This window comes from Bos mutus, chromosome 6 (assembly GCF_027580195.1).
Source record: "Bos mutus isolate GX-2022 chromosome 6, NWIPB_WYAK_1.1, whole genome shotgun sequence".
NCBI classification, from domain to species: Eukaryota; Metazoa; Chordata; class Mammalia; order Artiodactyla; family Bovidae; genus Bos; species Bos mutus.
The window spans coordinates 25,013,832-25,030,615 of NC_091622.1; the positions used below are offsets into that span (position 1 = coordinate 25,013,832).

At 39.8% G+C, this 16,784-nt stretch overlaps 1 protein-coding gene across 1 annotated transcript in view; it reads right to left on the minus strand.

Moving 5' to 3' along the window:
* The window catches only part of MTTP (microsomal triglyceride transfer protein), a 56,627-nt gene that overhangs the window by 3,292 nt on the left and 36,551 nt on the right, over nucleotides 1-16,784 (minus strand). The window contains exons 12-16 of the mRNA XM_005910303.3: nucleotides 15,703-15,914; nucleotides 13,917-14,014; nucleotides 13,694-13,815; nucleotides 12,092-12,319; nucleotides 2,986-3,110 (exon numbers count right to left, since the gene is read on the minus strand). Coding sequence (XP_005910365.2) covers nucleotides 2,986-3,110; nucleotides 12,092-12,319; nucleotides 13,694-13,815; nucleotides 13,917-14,014; nucleotides 15,703-15,914 — 785 coding nt within the window. The remainder of the gene's footprint in view (nucleotides 1-2,985; nucleotides 3,111-12,091; nucleotides 12,320-13,693; nucleotides 13,816-13,916; nucleotides 14,015-15,702; nucleotides 15,915-16,784) is intronic.

Here is a 16,784-nt window from a genome sequence, read left to right on the forward strand (position 1 = left end):
GGTGACCTAAATTTGCTTAGAATTCTGTTGGTACCAGAGCCTGGATAGTTCTAGGAATTGGGCAGTGAAAATTTGCCTTACCTCTGAGTCCTCTCCCAGCCTTCAGTTCTAAATGTGGGAATGAAATGTCTATCTGGCATTAATGTTTGATAAGGGCATACCAAGAGCCAAGAGGAAAAGATGCCTGGGATCTGGTCCTTTCAGAAAGTCAGAAATACCTGATTATCTTAAAATCTAAGCTCACCCAGAGGACAGTGGATGTTTACAACAATTTTCTTGGTACTTATCTCTCTTTTGGCTTCTATGTAGTTATTTTAATTCATTTCATTACTTTCTCTAAAAGGTCTTTGGTGACAGAAGTCTATGGTTGCCAAGGTATTTTTTAAAAATATATAGTATCATGAAGAACAATTCCTACAGCATGTACATTGCATGGCTCAGAAAGGACAGATATCATAGGTTCTCCAGTGATCACCTAGACAGACTGGACTGAGTAGGATAAAGTCTTGGGGGAAAATGAAGAGGATATGCAATTCTAGAAGGCTTACTTCTGGGACCACTCTAATTTAATTGCAGACTTCAGATGAAATATGAGTTGTACTTTACACTCTTTTGATAGACCTACTAATGCTTGCCGTCCTACTCACAGCACACTTGCTGTTGTTGCCAGTGAAAAGTAGGTCAGAGGTGGGAGCATTTAAATCCCTGAATCCTTTACCATACCTTCTCACATCTTACACTCAACAAAGGCTTGCTGCTGCTGCTGCTGCTGCTGCTAAGTCGCGTCAGTCGTGTCCGACTCTGTGCGACCCCATAGACGGCAGTCCACCAGGTTCCCCTGTCCCTGGGATTCTCCAGGCAAGAACACTGGAGCGGGTTGCCATTTCCTCCTCCAATGCATGAAAGTGAAAAAATTAAGTGAAGTTGCTCAGTCGTGTCTGACTTCTAGAGACCCCATGGACTGCAGCCCACCAGGCCCCTCCGTCCATGGGATTTTCCAGGTAAGAGTACTGGAGTGGGGTGCCATTGCCTTCTCCGCAACAAAGGCTTAGATCATCTTTAAATGAGCAAATGGAAAACTAAAGATGAATTGGCTATAATGTGGACACTGGCAGACACTTAGGGATATTGTGTCCCTTTTAAAAAGCCAGCTATTTTTTTGGCATTGCTGTTGTTGACTTCCTTACGCAAATAATTCAACTCAGTTTAATTTGGGAAAACTTCTATCCAGAAAATACATGAAAAAGAGGAGAATGATGACTGATTTGGTGGGAAGCCCTAAATTATATTGCTTATCCCTCTGAAAGCTTCTCCCATTTCTCATTCTTTGGTTCCTTTCAGTAACCCTGAAGGTCATCTTTCATGTTAAGTGTGCTACCTTTTGATTTTTCTCAATTCTTTCACCCATTGTTCAAAATAAATTTTAAAAATCTAATTTTAGCACTCCTATCTCACTTCTGCCCCACTGTATTTTTAAATATCCAAAAATGTAAAAATCAATTTCATTTTTCATTTTCTTTTCTTCAATACTATAACAAACAGAAGAAAAATTCTTTTGATTATAATGCTAGTTCAAAGATGCTTTAAGGTCAAAATAAAATGCTTTCATTTGATCTGATGGGTCAATTAAAAAAGCTAAATGACCTGAGGAAATTCTGTTTAGAAAAATGAACACTGATAAATACACTTAAAGGACTCAGAATATTTAAGACTTAAATTCTGCACAAAAGTGATCATCTTTTTATTTTTCTCCACTGAAGACAGCAAAAGAAGAAAGATTTTAAATCTCAACAAGAGGGATAAGCTAAAATAATTTGCTTAAAAGTAAAGTTTTCTGACAGCATTGTCAACTACTAAAGTGGAATATTTTGTTACCCTGCTAATTTTATGACTGCAGCCATGAAATTAAAAGACACTTGCTCCTTGGAAGAAAAGCTATGACCAACCTAGACAGCGTATTAAAAAGCAAAACAAAGGTCTGTCTAGTTAAAGCTTTGGTTTTTCCAGTAGTCATGTATGGATGTGACAGTTGGACCATAAAGAAAGCCGAGCACTGAAGAATTGATGCTTTTGAACTGTGGTGTTGGAGAAGACTCTTGAGAGTCCCTTGGACTTCAAAGAGATCAAACCAGTCAATCCTAAAGGAAATCAGTCCTGAATATTCATTGGAAGGACTGATGCTGAAGCTCCAGTACTTTGTCCCCCTTATGCGAAGAACTGACTCCTTGGAAAAGACCCTGATTTTGGGAAAGACTGAAGGCAGGAGAAGGGGATAACAGAGAATGAGATGGTTGGATGGCATCACCAACTCGATGGTCATGAGTTTGAGCAAGCCCCAGGAGTTGGTGATGGACAGGGAAGCCTGGCATGCTGAAGTCCATAGGGTCGTAAAGAGCTGGACACGACTGAGCGACTGAACTGAACTGAAAGTGGAATACCAAGAGAAGATGGATGTCTCACCCACTGGGCAAGGTGTCCATGGATGTCTTTAAAAGCAAAAAGATCCTTCTCTAAGTTGTATTAGATACCTACCTGCTCATGAGGATCTATGGTAAGAATGACTTCCCATGGTTACTCCCTACTCTATGATTTAATGATTACAAATAGAAAGCATAGATTTTGAGGGGTTGGAAGGTTAAAGGATTCCAAAAACATATCTCTGCATATAGAGAACAGACTCGTGGTTGCCAAGGGGGAGTGGGATGGCAAAGGGAAGGACTGGGAGTTTGCTATTAGAAGTGGCAAATTATTATATATAGAATGGATAAATAACAAGGTCCTACTATATAGCACAGGGAACTATATTCAATATTCTATGATAAACCATAATGGAAAAGAATATGAAAAACAACATATATATGTATCAATAAAACTGAATCAGTTTGCTATATAGCAGAAATTAACATTGTAAATCAACTATACTTCAATAAAATTAAAAAAGAAATATCTGTGGTTCTTTTCATAGAGTACAATACAAATGCTTACCGATTTTTCACTCGGGTTTTAGATTCACGATACCATAGACTAAACTCCATGGCACCTGTAATATCAATAGCTAGACCACCTTGAACATCCATATTGGCCTTAAGTCCAGATTGCAGCTGAAGCTCCTAGAAACAAAAATATGTAATAATAGTTAGAAGGAGAAAGGGAAGGAGGAAGAGGGGAAAGGGGAAGGTGAAGGGAGAGGGGAGGAGAAGCAGCAGCACAATTTAGCCAGCCCCTAATAGCACATTCCTCCTGCAATACCACTGGAGTTGTGTTAATGTTGAAGTCTTTCTCTAGGCTGGGAAACACATTCTAATCTTGATCACTGGAAGTAGATTACTGATAATGCTACATTATTTAATCAATTAAAATAATAAACAAGTAAAGTGTCAGTTGAGAAAGGTGCTTTCTCTCAACCGTTGCCTCACTTTGGGAGGAATATGGTTTTCAAAGTGTGCTTCTCTGATGAGTAGCAGGAGCATCTGTGGAACGTGTTAGGAATGCAAGCTCCCTATCTACTGAATTAGAAACTCTGAGGGTGGTGCCCAGGGATCTGTGTTTTAACAAGACCTCATGTGATTCTGATGTACCCAAATTTGAGAGCCACCAGACTAGGAAAAATGAAGCCATCTCCCTCGGAAATCCAGCATTGGCTTTAGGGAGGGGATGAGGGCTGGGATAAATGATTTCCAGAAGTCTTTTAGCACGTCTGTAGTTATGTGCTGTGTCAAAGTAAACTGCATCTTGCTGGCAAATGTAAGGAAAGATAAAAACTGCTGGTGCAGTATACAAATTCTATGAATTGCCTAGGAAAGGAAAGCAGGGAAAGAAAGGCAGGGTAACTTAACTCAGACTTAATACCCTACTATTTGAAGTTTGGAATGACATCAATATAACATAAAAGATCACCATGAACCACACAGCATATTCCAGAGTGACAGCAATCACGTAGAAACATAGTCCATCCTCAGCAGCTTTGTAGTTGTCTGAAGCCCACTGTTTTATACCGATTGCCAGCATATACCTTTTAAGTCTTGCAATTTCTGTGTACACTAGATGGGGTGATGTTGGCTGAAAACTTCTTCAGCTGGGCTGGAATCAGATTGCCCGGGGACAATGTTGGAAATGACAACAGTTCTTCAAAAAAGGCTCAATACTCTTAATTTTTATATTCCTCGGAAGATCTTAGATTCGTGGCAACCGGCAGCATGACTAACTTCTTTATGTAACTACCCTACTTAGACCAAACAAACCATGCTTTCATCAACTGTTAATGCTGCAATTTTAATTTCTAGAGAGGATTGTGTTGGTCATTAATCTCCCTGGATTTTCTCCAACTTTCAAAAAGAGTGGCAAGAGTCTCAGTCATAGAAATAGGTTTACTAAAAAAGTCTGATTGTGGCATGAAACTACTTTTGGTCTGAAAGATATTCAGATGAAAACATGAGATTCTTGACACAGAGCTCAGGACACACACATTAGGAGACAGCCCTAAGGATACCTGTTGCTACATTAAGTCTAGAACAAAATGTGGTTGTGGAAGGATGCAGGGGTTGTCTCAGGCATCATAACTAGTATGAAGGAAAACAAATTATCCTGAAAAAAAAACAAATAATCATGTTCAAATTGTAACCCATCCTATGAACTGCAGAACTAAGATACAAATTCTGCATTTGTACCATGATGGTAATTGCTTCCAAATGGGCCCTACGGTGTGCCCTGCCTCAGAAGTATTTCTTTCTTTGGGTCATATTCTATATTTCCAATTGAAAGCTATAATCTTGTTAGTCCACCCAACTCAGCAGAGGTCTATGACATAGACTTTGGTTTTCCCACTGACCATACATTACGTGGATGTCAAAACACACCATGCACCATGGGAAAGAACATTTCACGGCTATTAGACAATGTTCCTTTTGTGGGGAGAGAGCATTTCCACTGCAGTGTGGGTTTTGAGGAGAGCCTTGGCTTTCTGGGAAGATTCCATCTCTCATGCAAAGGGATCAAAGAAGAGTTCTTACATATAATCACAGACGAATATGTTCAGGATAGACCACTGACCCCAGTAGAAGGACAAACCACACTTTCCTTCATGAAAGGGACTAAATCACACAGCCCAGTGGTTTTAATTTTTGAGGGATGTAAATAAGTAGAACTAATGGTTTTTGAGTATCTGTTGTGCCCCTTGAAGCTCTATATTTCGTATCTCATTTCATTTCCATACAAATTTTCCATGGTTGGCATTATACCTGAAGATTGAAAAGAAAAATGAGGCTTGAAGGCTACCTGTGGAGCTAGACTGATAATCCAGATGGTCTCTAGTGGGGAGACTTTTCTACTACCATACATGACTATCACAGAATCATAACTCTCACTTGTCTCCTACTGTGCAAGGAGGCCTGTTCTAAGAAATATGGCAAAAAAAGATAAAGTACAGGCCTTTGGGCTTCCCTGGTGGCTCAGCAGTAAAGCACCCGCCTTCCAAGGCAGGAGACTTGGGTTCAATCTTTGGGTCAGGAAGACCCCTTGGACTAGGCAATGACAAACCACTCCAGTAGTCTTGCCTGGGAAACCCCATGGACTGAGGAGCCTGGTGTTCTACAGACCATGGCATCACAAAAGAGTCGGACACGATTTAGTGACTAAAACAGCAATAGGTTTATGTCCTATTTGACTCAGAGTGCATATTTAATTCTTGTCCATGAACTAGAAGAACAAGATACTGGAGCTTTGTATTTGTAGCTAATAGGACCCCTTTGATCTTTTACTTTTGGTCCTAAAGGTGTTTCTTATAGCTCAGACACCTATGTTTTGATAACTCATCCCATTGCTTCCATTCAGGAAAGTATGTTCCTTGCTGGCTAAAGAGGATCCCCCTATTAATCTGACTTTATCAAACATCCTTCTCTGAAGAGTAATCCAATTAGCCAAAAGAGAGAGAGAGAGTACAGAGTAATTCCATCTGCCCTGGTGGCTGTGACAGTCCCTCAACTGCCAAAATTTCCTGCAATGTCAGCACTTGACCTAGAGTGGTATGTGCCTCTCAAGCTGGAATTGCATTACTGGAGCACTCTGCAGAGCCAGGGAGACTCAAACAGCTCATTTCTATAATAAATTGAGATCTGCAAAATACTTCAATTTAAAATACACTGCCACTGGGCTATGTTTAATAGCTAAGTGAAGATCTTTCTCTTAGAATATGCCTGTGGTGCCCTAGCTTAATTAATAAAAAAATACAATAACTTAATCACTTTGCTGTATGGTAGAAACTTACACAACATTTTAAACCAACTATACTTCAGTAAAATATTGTTTTTTAAAAAGAAAAACCATAAAGATAATCTAGATCAGGGGTTGGCAAACTATGGACTGCAGGCAGACCTGGCCCACTGACTACTTTTGTAAATAAAACTTTATTGGAACCCTGATGCACTCATATGTTAATATATCATTTATAGCTATTGTCACTCTACAATGGTTAAGACCATATGTCTCACAGAGCCTGAACTATTTACTTTTTTCCCTTTACATAAATTGTTTCCCAACCCTGGTCTAGATTACTATTTATGTTTGCATCAACTTTAATATCTGATTCAGACATTAAGCATTGCTGATGGGAAGGTGAGTACATATAGATGATATTGAACTGTGATTATTCCTGCATCTTAAATTGTGAACCACTTTCTCAGCACTCTTAGGACTTCTTCAGAGATTCTTTCATTATGAATGGATTTCCCCAGCACTTTCCTGGTGGTCCAGGGGTTAAGAATCAACCTTGCAATGCTGGGGACACCAGTTTGATCTCTGGTCTGGGAAAATCCCACACACTGTGGACCAACTAAGCCCATGAGCCACAACTACTGAGCCCACGTGCTGCAACTGTTGAAGTCTGTGTGCCTAGTCTTGCTGCACTCTGCAACAAGAGAAGCCACCATAGTCAGAAGCCTGCATACCTAGAGAAAGCCCATGTGCAGCAACAAAGCCCCACCACAGCCTCCCAACTAAAAAAAAAGATTATCTCCCACAGGTAATACTTTAATGGAAATGTGCAGTGTAATGATGTGCAGTTCTCTGATTAATTTGAGAACAATTTTTCATGTGTGATTTTGAGAATTAAGGGGTATTAGAGGCATTGCTTGTTTTCTTCTTTTCATTCATAGTAACAGAAACACAGTTTTGTTCAGAGTGTTGGTACAACCACCAAAAAAACTATATTTACCAGCTTCTCTTGCAGCTAGAGAGCCATATGACACAGTTTTGATCACAACAAAGGACTTCTATTTGCATATGGTTTTATTTTTTAGAAATAGATAGGGCTTGTAGGATAGTTCTTGAAAAGAGTCAGACTCTGCTGCCCCTTACCCTTCCCTCTTCCTTCCTGGAATGAGAAATTAGTGCTGGAAGTACAACAGCCATCTGAGAATCTTGAGGTGGCAAGATGAGGTTAAAAGCCACAAGTAAAGATGGAAAAAGAACCTGCATCCTAATAATACCTAAGGTTGCCATATCAACCCTGGACTATCTACTTCTAAATATTTTTTACATGATAAAAATCAAACTATTTGGTCAAACTACCCTAAATTAAGTTTTTGTTGTTGTTGTTGTTATCTATAGCTATCCTGAACTGTTATGAAGAATAATAAAGAAAGGGAATTAATTTCTAGTCGCAACCAATGATGTTTGGGTGGATTTTTAGGAAATCTGATACTTCAGGTCACTTACAGATCTTAAAATTTTTGATTTCAAAAACAAAACCCAACACATCAAAATCCTTGAGTTATCCAGCAAAGAACAAAGCTAATAAAAAAATTGGACCATCTGTTCCAAAAACCTTACTTTATGTGTAGGAATTCCTGGTATAAAGCTATGAAATAACTTCCCAAGAGTACACAGGAGGTAACTCAGTTCAATTCAGTTAAGTTCAGTCGCTAAGTAGTGTCTGATTCTTTGCAACCCCATGGAATGCAGCACACCAGGCTTCCCTCTCCATCTCCAGCTCCCAGAGTTTACTCAAACTCATGTCCATCAAGTCAGTGATGCCATCCAACCATCTCATCCTCTGTCATCCCCTCTCCTCCCACCTCCAATCTTTCAGAGCATCAGGGTCTTTTCAAATGAGTCAGTTCTTCACATCAGGTGGCCAAAGAATTGGAGTTTCAGCTTTAGCGTTAGTCCTTCCAATGAATATTCAGGACTGATTTCCTTTAGGATGGACTGGTTGGATCTCCTTGCAGTCCAAGGGACTCTCAAGAGTCTTCTCCAACACCACACTTTAAAAGCATCAATTCTCAGGTGCTCAGCTTTCTTTAAAGTCCAACTCTTACACCCATACATGTCTACTGGAAAAACCACAGCTTTGACTACACGGACCTTTGTTGGCAAAGTAATGTCTCTGCTTTTTAATATGCTGTCTAGGTTGGTCATAACTTTCCTTCCAAGGAGTAAGCGTCTTTTAATTTCATAGCTGTAGTCACCATCTGCAGTGATTTTGACTTTATTTTGCCCCCCAAAATAAAGTCTGTCACTGTTTCCACTGTTTCCCCAACTATTTCCCGTGAAGTGATGGGATCAGATGTCATGATCTTAGTTTTCTGAATGTTGAGTTTTAAGCCAACTTTTTCACTCTTCTCTTTCACTTTCATCAAGAGGCTCTTTAGTTCTTCTTCGCTGTCTGCCATAAGGGTGGTGTCATCTGCATATCTGAGATTATTGATATTTCACCCAGCAATCTTGATTCCAGTTTGTGCTTCATCTAGCCCAGCGTTTCTCATGATGTACTCTGCATATAAGTTAAATAAGCAGGGTGACAATATACAGCCTTGATGTACTCCTTTCCCTATTTAGAACGAGTCTGTTGTTCCATGTCCAGTTCTAACTTTTGCTTCTTGACCTGCATACAGATTTCTCAGGAGGCAGGTCAGGTGGTCTGGTATTCCCATCTCTTGAAGAATTTTCCAGTTTATTGTGATCCACACAGTCAAAGGCTTTGGCATAGTCAATAAAGCAGAAATAGATGTTTTTCTGGAACTCTCTAGATTTTTCAATAATCCAATGGATGTTGGCAATTTGATCTCTGATTCCTCTGTCTTTCTTAAAACCAGCTTGAATATGTGGAAATTCATGGTTCACATACTGTTGAAGCCTGGCTTGAAGAATTTTGAGCATTACTTGGCTAGCAATTGAGTGCAATTGTGTGGTAGTTTGAGCATTCTTTGGCATTGCCTTTCTTTGGGGTTGGAATGAAAACGGACCTTTTCCAGTCCTGTGGCCACTGCTGAGTTTTCCAAATTTGCTGGCATATTGAGTGCAGCACTTTCACAGCATCATCTTTTATAATTTGAAATAGCTCAACTGGAATTCCATCACCTCCACTAGCTTTGTTTGTAGTGATGCTTCCTAAGGCCCACTTGACTTCACATTCCAGGATGCCTGGTTGTAGATGAGTGATCACACCATCGTGATTATCTGGGTCATGAAGATCTTTTTTGTACAGTTCTTCTGTGTATTCTTGCCACCTCTTCTTAATATCTTCTGCTTCTGTTAGGTCCATACCATTTTTGTTCTTTATTGTGCCCATCTTTGCATGAAATGTTCCCTTGGTATTTCTAATTTTCTTGAAGAGATCTCCAGTCTTTCCCATTCTATTGTTTTCCTCTATTTCTTTGCATTTATCACTGAGGAAGTCTTGCTTATCTCTCCTTGCTGTTCTTTGGAACTCTGCATTCAAATGGGTATATTTTTCCTTTCCTCTTTGCTTTTTGCTTCTCTTCTTTTCACAGATATTTGTAAGGCCTCCTCAGATAGCCATTTTGCTTTTTTAGATATCTTTTTCTTATGGATGGTCTTGATCCCTGTCTCCTGTACAATGTCATGAACCTCCATCCATAGTTCATCAGACACTCTATCAGATCTATTCCCTTAAATCTATTTCTCATTTCCACTGTATAATTGTAATGGATTTGATTTAGGTCATACCTGAGTGGTCTAGTGGTTTTCCCTACTTTTTTCAATTTAAGTCTGAATTTGGCAATAAGAAGTTCATGATCTGAGCCACAGTCAGCTCCCAGTCTTGTTTTTGCTGACTGTATAGAGCTTCTCCATCTTTGGCTGCAAAGAATATAATAAATATGATTTTGGTATTGACCATCTGGTGATGTCCATGTGCAGTTTTCTCTTGTGTTGTTAGAAGAGGGTGTTTGCTATGACTAGTGCATTCTCTTGGCAAAACTCTCTTAGCCTTTGCCCTGCTTCATTCTGCATTCCAAGACCAAATTTGCCTGTTACTCCAGGTATATCTTGACTTCCTAGTTTTGCATTCCAGTCCCCTGTAATGAAAAGGACATCTTTTTTGGGTGTTAGTTCTAGAAGCTCTTGTAGGTCTTCATAGAACCATTCAACCTCAACTTCTTCAGTGCTACTGGTCAGGGCATAGACTTGGAGTACTGTGATATTGAATGGTTTGCCTTGGAAACAAACAGAGATCATTCTGTTGTTTTTGAGATTGCATCCAAGTACTGAATTTTGGACTCTTGTTGATTATGATGGCTACTCCATTTAAGGGATTCTTGCCCACAGTAGTAGATATAATGGTTATCTGAGTTAAATTTGCCCATTCCAGAAGGTAACTAGTGGAGGCAAAGTCAAACCTAGGCTATTACTTCTGAATAAACCACAAAACAAACTTCCCCAGAAAGTCCTATAGTCTGTACATTTTATTCCAATCTCCACATACTTCTTCAACTCAAAAATACAAGTTAGAGTGCAAGTGATCACTTTAAGGATTTTTCATAAGATCCTCTTTTTAGCAAATATTCCATTTTTATATTGCTATGCGCCAAAGAATTGATGCTTTTGAACTGTGGTGTTGGAGAAGACTCTTGAGAGTCCCTTGGACTGCAAGGAGATCCAACCAGTCCATTCTAAAGGAGATCAGCCCTGGCTGTTCTTTGGAAGGAATGATGCTAAAGCTGAAATTCCAGTACTTTGGCCACCTCATGCGAAGAGTTGACTTATTGGAAAAGACTCTGATGCTGGGAGGGATTGGGGGCAGGAGGAAAAGGGGACGACAGAGGATGAGATGGCTAGATGGCATCACTGACTCCATGGAAGTGAGTTTGAGTGAACTCCGGGAGACGGTGATAGACAGGGAGGCCTGGTGTGCTGTGATTCATGGGGTTGCAAAGAGTCGGACACGACTGAGCGACTGAACTGAACTGAACTGAACTGATGCTTAGTAAGACCGGAAATGTCAAGTTATTAAAGAAAAAAAAAATTAAGCATCAAACACACTCAAACTCAAAGGTTATTCAGATTAACCCTCTTCTGTTTCTGAGAAAATTCCATGAAACAGACCATTCCCACCCTACAGTAACCTGGTCACCTAAATCTTACCATACAGAATATACTATTGTCATATCTTAGTACAGTAATATAAGATTAGGAGTGAAGAAAACTGAAAACTATTCTGAATAATGCAGGTCAAGTGAATGAAAGTACTCTTATTCTTTAACAATGAATGGACCTTTGTAAGGTTCTGTGAACATGAGAATGTGGGGCAAAGAGTGTCCATTAAACATGTGGTTGGTGTCAGTGATTGCTTGTGCCTCTGCTGATATGGTAGGGATGATGCACTACTTGAATCTTTACCAATGTCATCATGTTAAATGTCATCAGTAACTTATGAAGCCTTGTAGTTCAGTGCTTGTGTTCAGAAAAAAATATCATATTTGTACCCAAGAAAGCCAAGTGAAAGAAATAAGGCCATCTCTCCTCTGTTGAATCCTAAGTTATTTTCTCCATAGTTTCTTTTTTCTGTTCCTACCAGTTTCCTTCCCCCACTTTTAGTTTTACTGAGATATAATGACATTGTATTACATTCATGTTGAGTAGTTCCTCTTTTGCCTCAACAGTGAGACGACGTCTTAATCAGATAATACAGGCAAAAGAAAACCCATTTTCCTGTAGGTAAGGGGAAAGGACAATAATGCCAAGAGGGTCGAATGCTTAGAATGTGAGCTCCAAGGTGAGTGGAACTTTATCTTGTATCCTCCATGTATATAAAATGTGACTAGTATATTCAATATTCATGTACAGACTGAATTACCTGGGAATGATCTATTAGCAGAAGAAGTCCTTTCACCACACTCATAGGGTCACTAGATGCTGACAGCATTTTGGACATCAAATCACTGTACCCGTTGAAAAAAGTGACAGGTCTGAGCTGAACATCAAAGAGGAGAGCTGACAAGCCAGCATAGGAGTCAAGGTTCTCTTCCCCCTCATCAGGAGTGGCTGCAATTAATGCCTCCAGTCCTTGGGCTTCAATGACCACCTAGGGAAAACGGATATAGCATTCATGGCATTAGTTCCCCGCCCGTTCTGTACAAGAGGATGAGCTACACCTACAACTTTCCTGGGGTTCCAAAAGTTGCCTGCAGCTGCAAAAAAATAGGCAAAAAATAAAACAAAAACAGCTCTGTGCCTGAATATGAGTTTGTTTTCTTCTTTCTTCTTTGTTTTCTTCATTTAATTCTCACAGCCACATTTGGAGGTACATGTGATTGTATCCATTTTGTAGATGAAGCCTGAAAAAACACTCAGATGGTAGAGATAGGTCTCAAACCTCTTCTGTCTGACTGCAAAGAACAGGAACTTTCCATTTAATGGCGTTATCCTAGAGACAGTTTCTGCAGAATTGTCATACACAGTGGATTGCCTGTCTCAGGGAGCCCCTGAAAACGAGGTGGAGAGATGTTGGCACAGTTGGCCCAAGTCTGTGCTATGAGAGGGTGTGCAACTCTCTAAGCCATGACTCACAACCTTCCACATAAAACCTTTTCCAGTAAAAGAAGAGACGTTGAACATCGAGAGCAGGTTCACACCCTGAGATCTACCAGACATAGGAATCCTACATATTCTCTGTCCTCCACACCCAGGGCCCTAGCCATGGGCGTTTGGCATTTCAGAGTGCATATCAGAAAACAGATGGTGATTCCTCAGGACAGAGGCATGGTTTCTGACTAGAGTCCTGTTAAACAGTGTAGTAATGCAATATTGATAAGAACTCAAGTTTATAGAACACTAAATCATTTCTAAAGATAAAGTGAGCTTATTTAGAAGATTATAGTTTTGATACGTATAAAAACTAAAAAGAGAGTATATTTTGAAATTAGGAAGCCTTTAAAGATTGTCACCAAATTTGGGGTAAAACTAAAGGGATGGAAGTCAGCCAGTTGTCAAATGTCTCCACTTTACTCTTTTCTGTCTTAGAAGTATTAGAAAAATTAGATCAACTCTTCGGAGAACCATATTCTATTATGAGAGCTTTCATTATGAAGAATCACTCTCTCCATAGAAACACCAAGAGAAGGAAATAGATTCTAGAATTAAATATCTGGAGCTCCAAGGAGTATACATATCTACGAGTAAAAATAAAATATTTTTGCAAAACATATGTGAGAAATACTGGCATGATTTCAATTTTGTGAACATTTGTACCTTTGAAAAAATATGGATGTTTGCATATTTGAAACTCTCTGGGACCATAAACCACACAGCCTTTTGCAGATGATGGAATCAGGATGACATGATAGATCCATGATTAATTTACACATTCTACAGTGTTATCATTAGTATATATTTTATCCTACTTCACACTAACTGCTTACATAGTCAAATAAGCAAAATTAATGAAAAAATGAGATACCTGGATACCATGAAGAGGAGTTTTCTCAATATACTGAAAGATGTTCAGATTACTTCTCCTTAGAATGCCAGAACCAGAGTAAAGAATGTCAAGGCTGTAAGTAGATGCCGAATGGGAAGTCCCTAATGACACCAACAAAAAAATCCGCAAATTTAACAACAGTCACAGCAACACTGAGCAGGGCATGGGGCAGGGAGGGAGAACCCCTTTCTGGGTTACGTACGTTCTACGTAGCCAGTATATGCAGAGGAGGACCCACTCTTGGAGAAACGATCGTAATTATGAGCGACCATTTCCTTCAGAACTTGACGGACCATTTTGCTATAACACAAAAAAGGAAAAAGCTGCATTGTGATGGCTGTTTCCCAAGTCAGATTTGGAAAGAACCCAAATCCTCAGTGGAAAAAAGAAGGGGCCAAATTTTCCTCGTGCCACTCCAAGACTAGGGAGGTGCCAGCTGGAGTGTCAGCATCAGGATGAGGGTTTTCCCCTTCATTCCTCAGATATCTGAAGTTTAGTTTGGTATCAAAATGACAGCAAGGTGAGGACACCCAGCTATGAGATGGTTGAAGCTGAGTGATGGACACAACTCAGAAGTGGAAAACAACACGTTCTTTGAATCATTGTGGTTCTATTGTCAAATAGTATATACCTTTAAGGAAAATTGTACCAAACTGGAGAGGCTGCCCAATCTTTCTTTAAATGTTTTCCTATACCCTCTAGTGTTGTCTAATGTTCAATTAAAGCGATACTTCACAAGGGACTTCTCTGGTGGTGCAACAGTTAGGACTTCATGAGCTTCCACCATAAGGGACACGGGTTCGATCCCTGGTCAGGAAACTGAGATCTCACAAACCACTCAGCATGGCCATAAAAAAGAAAAAAGAAAAGAAAAAGAAACATCCCAGTAAAACACAATGTGTGTGCTAAGTTACTTCAGTCGTGTCTGACTCTTTGCAACCCTATGGACTATAACACACCACGCTCCTCTGTCCGTGGAATTCTTCAGGTAAGAACACTGGAGTGGGTTGTCATGCCCTTCTCCAGGGGATTTTCCCAATCCAGGGATTGAAACCATATCTCTTTCATCTCCTGCATTGGCAGGCAGGTTCTTTACTACTAGCGCCCCCTGGGAAGCCTGAGCATCTCTTTCTAAGTAAGGCTTAACCTTCTAAGGGATAGGCTATGGACTTCAGTATCCTTGGGCTTCCCTGTAGCTCAGCTGGTAAAGAATCTGCCCGCAATATGGGAGACCTGGGATACCTGAGTTTGATCCCTGGGTTGGGAAGATACCCTGGAGAAGGGAAAGGCTACCCACTCTAGTATTCTGGCCTGGAGAATTCCATGGACTGTATAGTACATGGGGTCCCAAAGAGTTGGACACGACCAAGAGACTTTCACTCTTATTGCCATTCCTGACTACTTAACATTAATTGCATCAGTAATAATAAAATTTAAACAGCACAGCAAAAAAATAAAATAATCCACCAAAGAAATCTGTACCTAGATCTGATGTAGAACATTATTGAGAGGAAGAAGAAGAATGTTGCCTTACAGGGTTCACCCCAGAATCACTAGGTGATATGATTTTAGCATGGAGAAGAAAATGTAAAGAGCAGTCCTCAAATATTCACAGGGACTGCATGTGAGTGAGTGATTAGCTCTCTTCTGCTTTGCTCCAGGGATGAAGTAAGGCCGAGAGAAGATTTCAGTGCTACTGAAAATGTAGTTGGATTTTAAAACATTACTAACATTTGGCAATATGATATTACCAGACCGAACAGGAGACCTAGAGTGAAAAAAACCATATCCAGAGTTCCAAATCATAGTGCCAAGGCGAAGTTTAATCTGGCCTGCTAAATACTTCTCTTATGGGAAATTTGGCAAACTCTTTGGTTTTATGCAACATAACCCAGCATAAAGACCACACCGTTATTATTAGCCACATGTGTATCACATCATTATACAAACAAGCTTGGATAAGCAGAGAGAGGGGCGCTGTCCCCTACCTTGCAGGTGTTTCAAAACGTAGGATGTCTTGGACAATGGAGAGCATGTACTTATTCATTTCTTTGGGAAGTTCCCCAATAGAGAGCAGGATGTTTTTTACTTCCATGTAGGATGGATTGTTTTTTAAAATGATGGCAGCTGCAGTAGTACGCACAGTTTTTTCATGTATTTTACGATTCTGGTGGTATATCCTGTTCATAGTCTTCTTTACCTGTAGACAAGATGTTCAAGCTTGGTTAGCACACATCTCATCTCATGAATTTATACCGTGGCAGGAAGAGTTCATGCTCATAAAAATAGACATGTGCCTCTATATTTCCCACATTTCTTTGACTTAGGGTGGGGCCATAGTTCTGGCTAACAGACCATAAGCAGAATTTCTGTGGGTGACTTCTGGGCTGAGGCAGTTAAGTGCTGATATATCTTATCCCTCTCTTTCATCTACTACTATAGTGAGTTCATGGCCACATTTTCCCTTAGCATGGATTAGCCATAGCATGGATGAGAAGCCGAGATGTGAGAAACTGAGATTTTTGAGTCTTGATTGCTATGCAGCATATCATAGTATTACCTAACAGACATAGATTTTTCAAAGGTACTACTGCTACACGGCAAGGGACCTCTGGAGAGAGATGACTATATGAACCTATATTCCTTACAATGAAATGCCTCAGAATTTTCCATCTTTTTAAAATTAATAGACTATTTTTTAGAGAAATCTTAGGTTCACAGAAACACTGAGCTGCAGGTATAGCATTCCTATATACCTCCTGATCTCCATCCCTTCCCACTCCCCCTTCCACACAACCTCCCCTCTATCAACATCCTGCATCTCAGTGGTACGTGTATTACATTTGATGAATCTATACTGATAATCATTATCATCCAAAGGCCATAGGTTATAATAGAGGATTTTCTTCTTCTTTTTTTTTTTTACAAAATGTTAATACTGAAGAAAATTCATCAAAATAATTACATCCTGTGGCAACAACTAATTTCATTAGTCACTAGCATCACCTAACAATAGGGGTTCTACACTAGGTATTTCTTTCAATTCTACTCCCCTCTGCCTTGTTCTCTC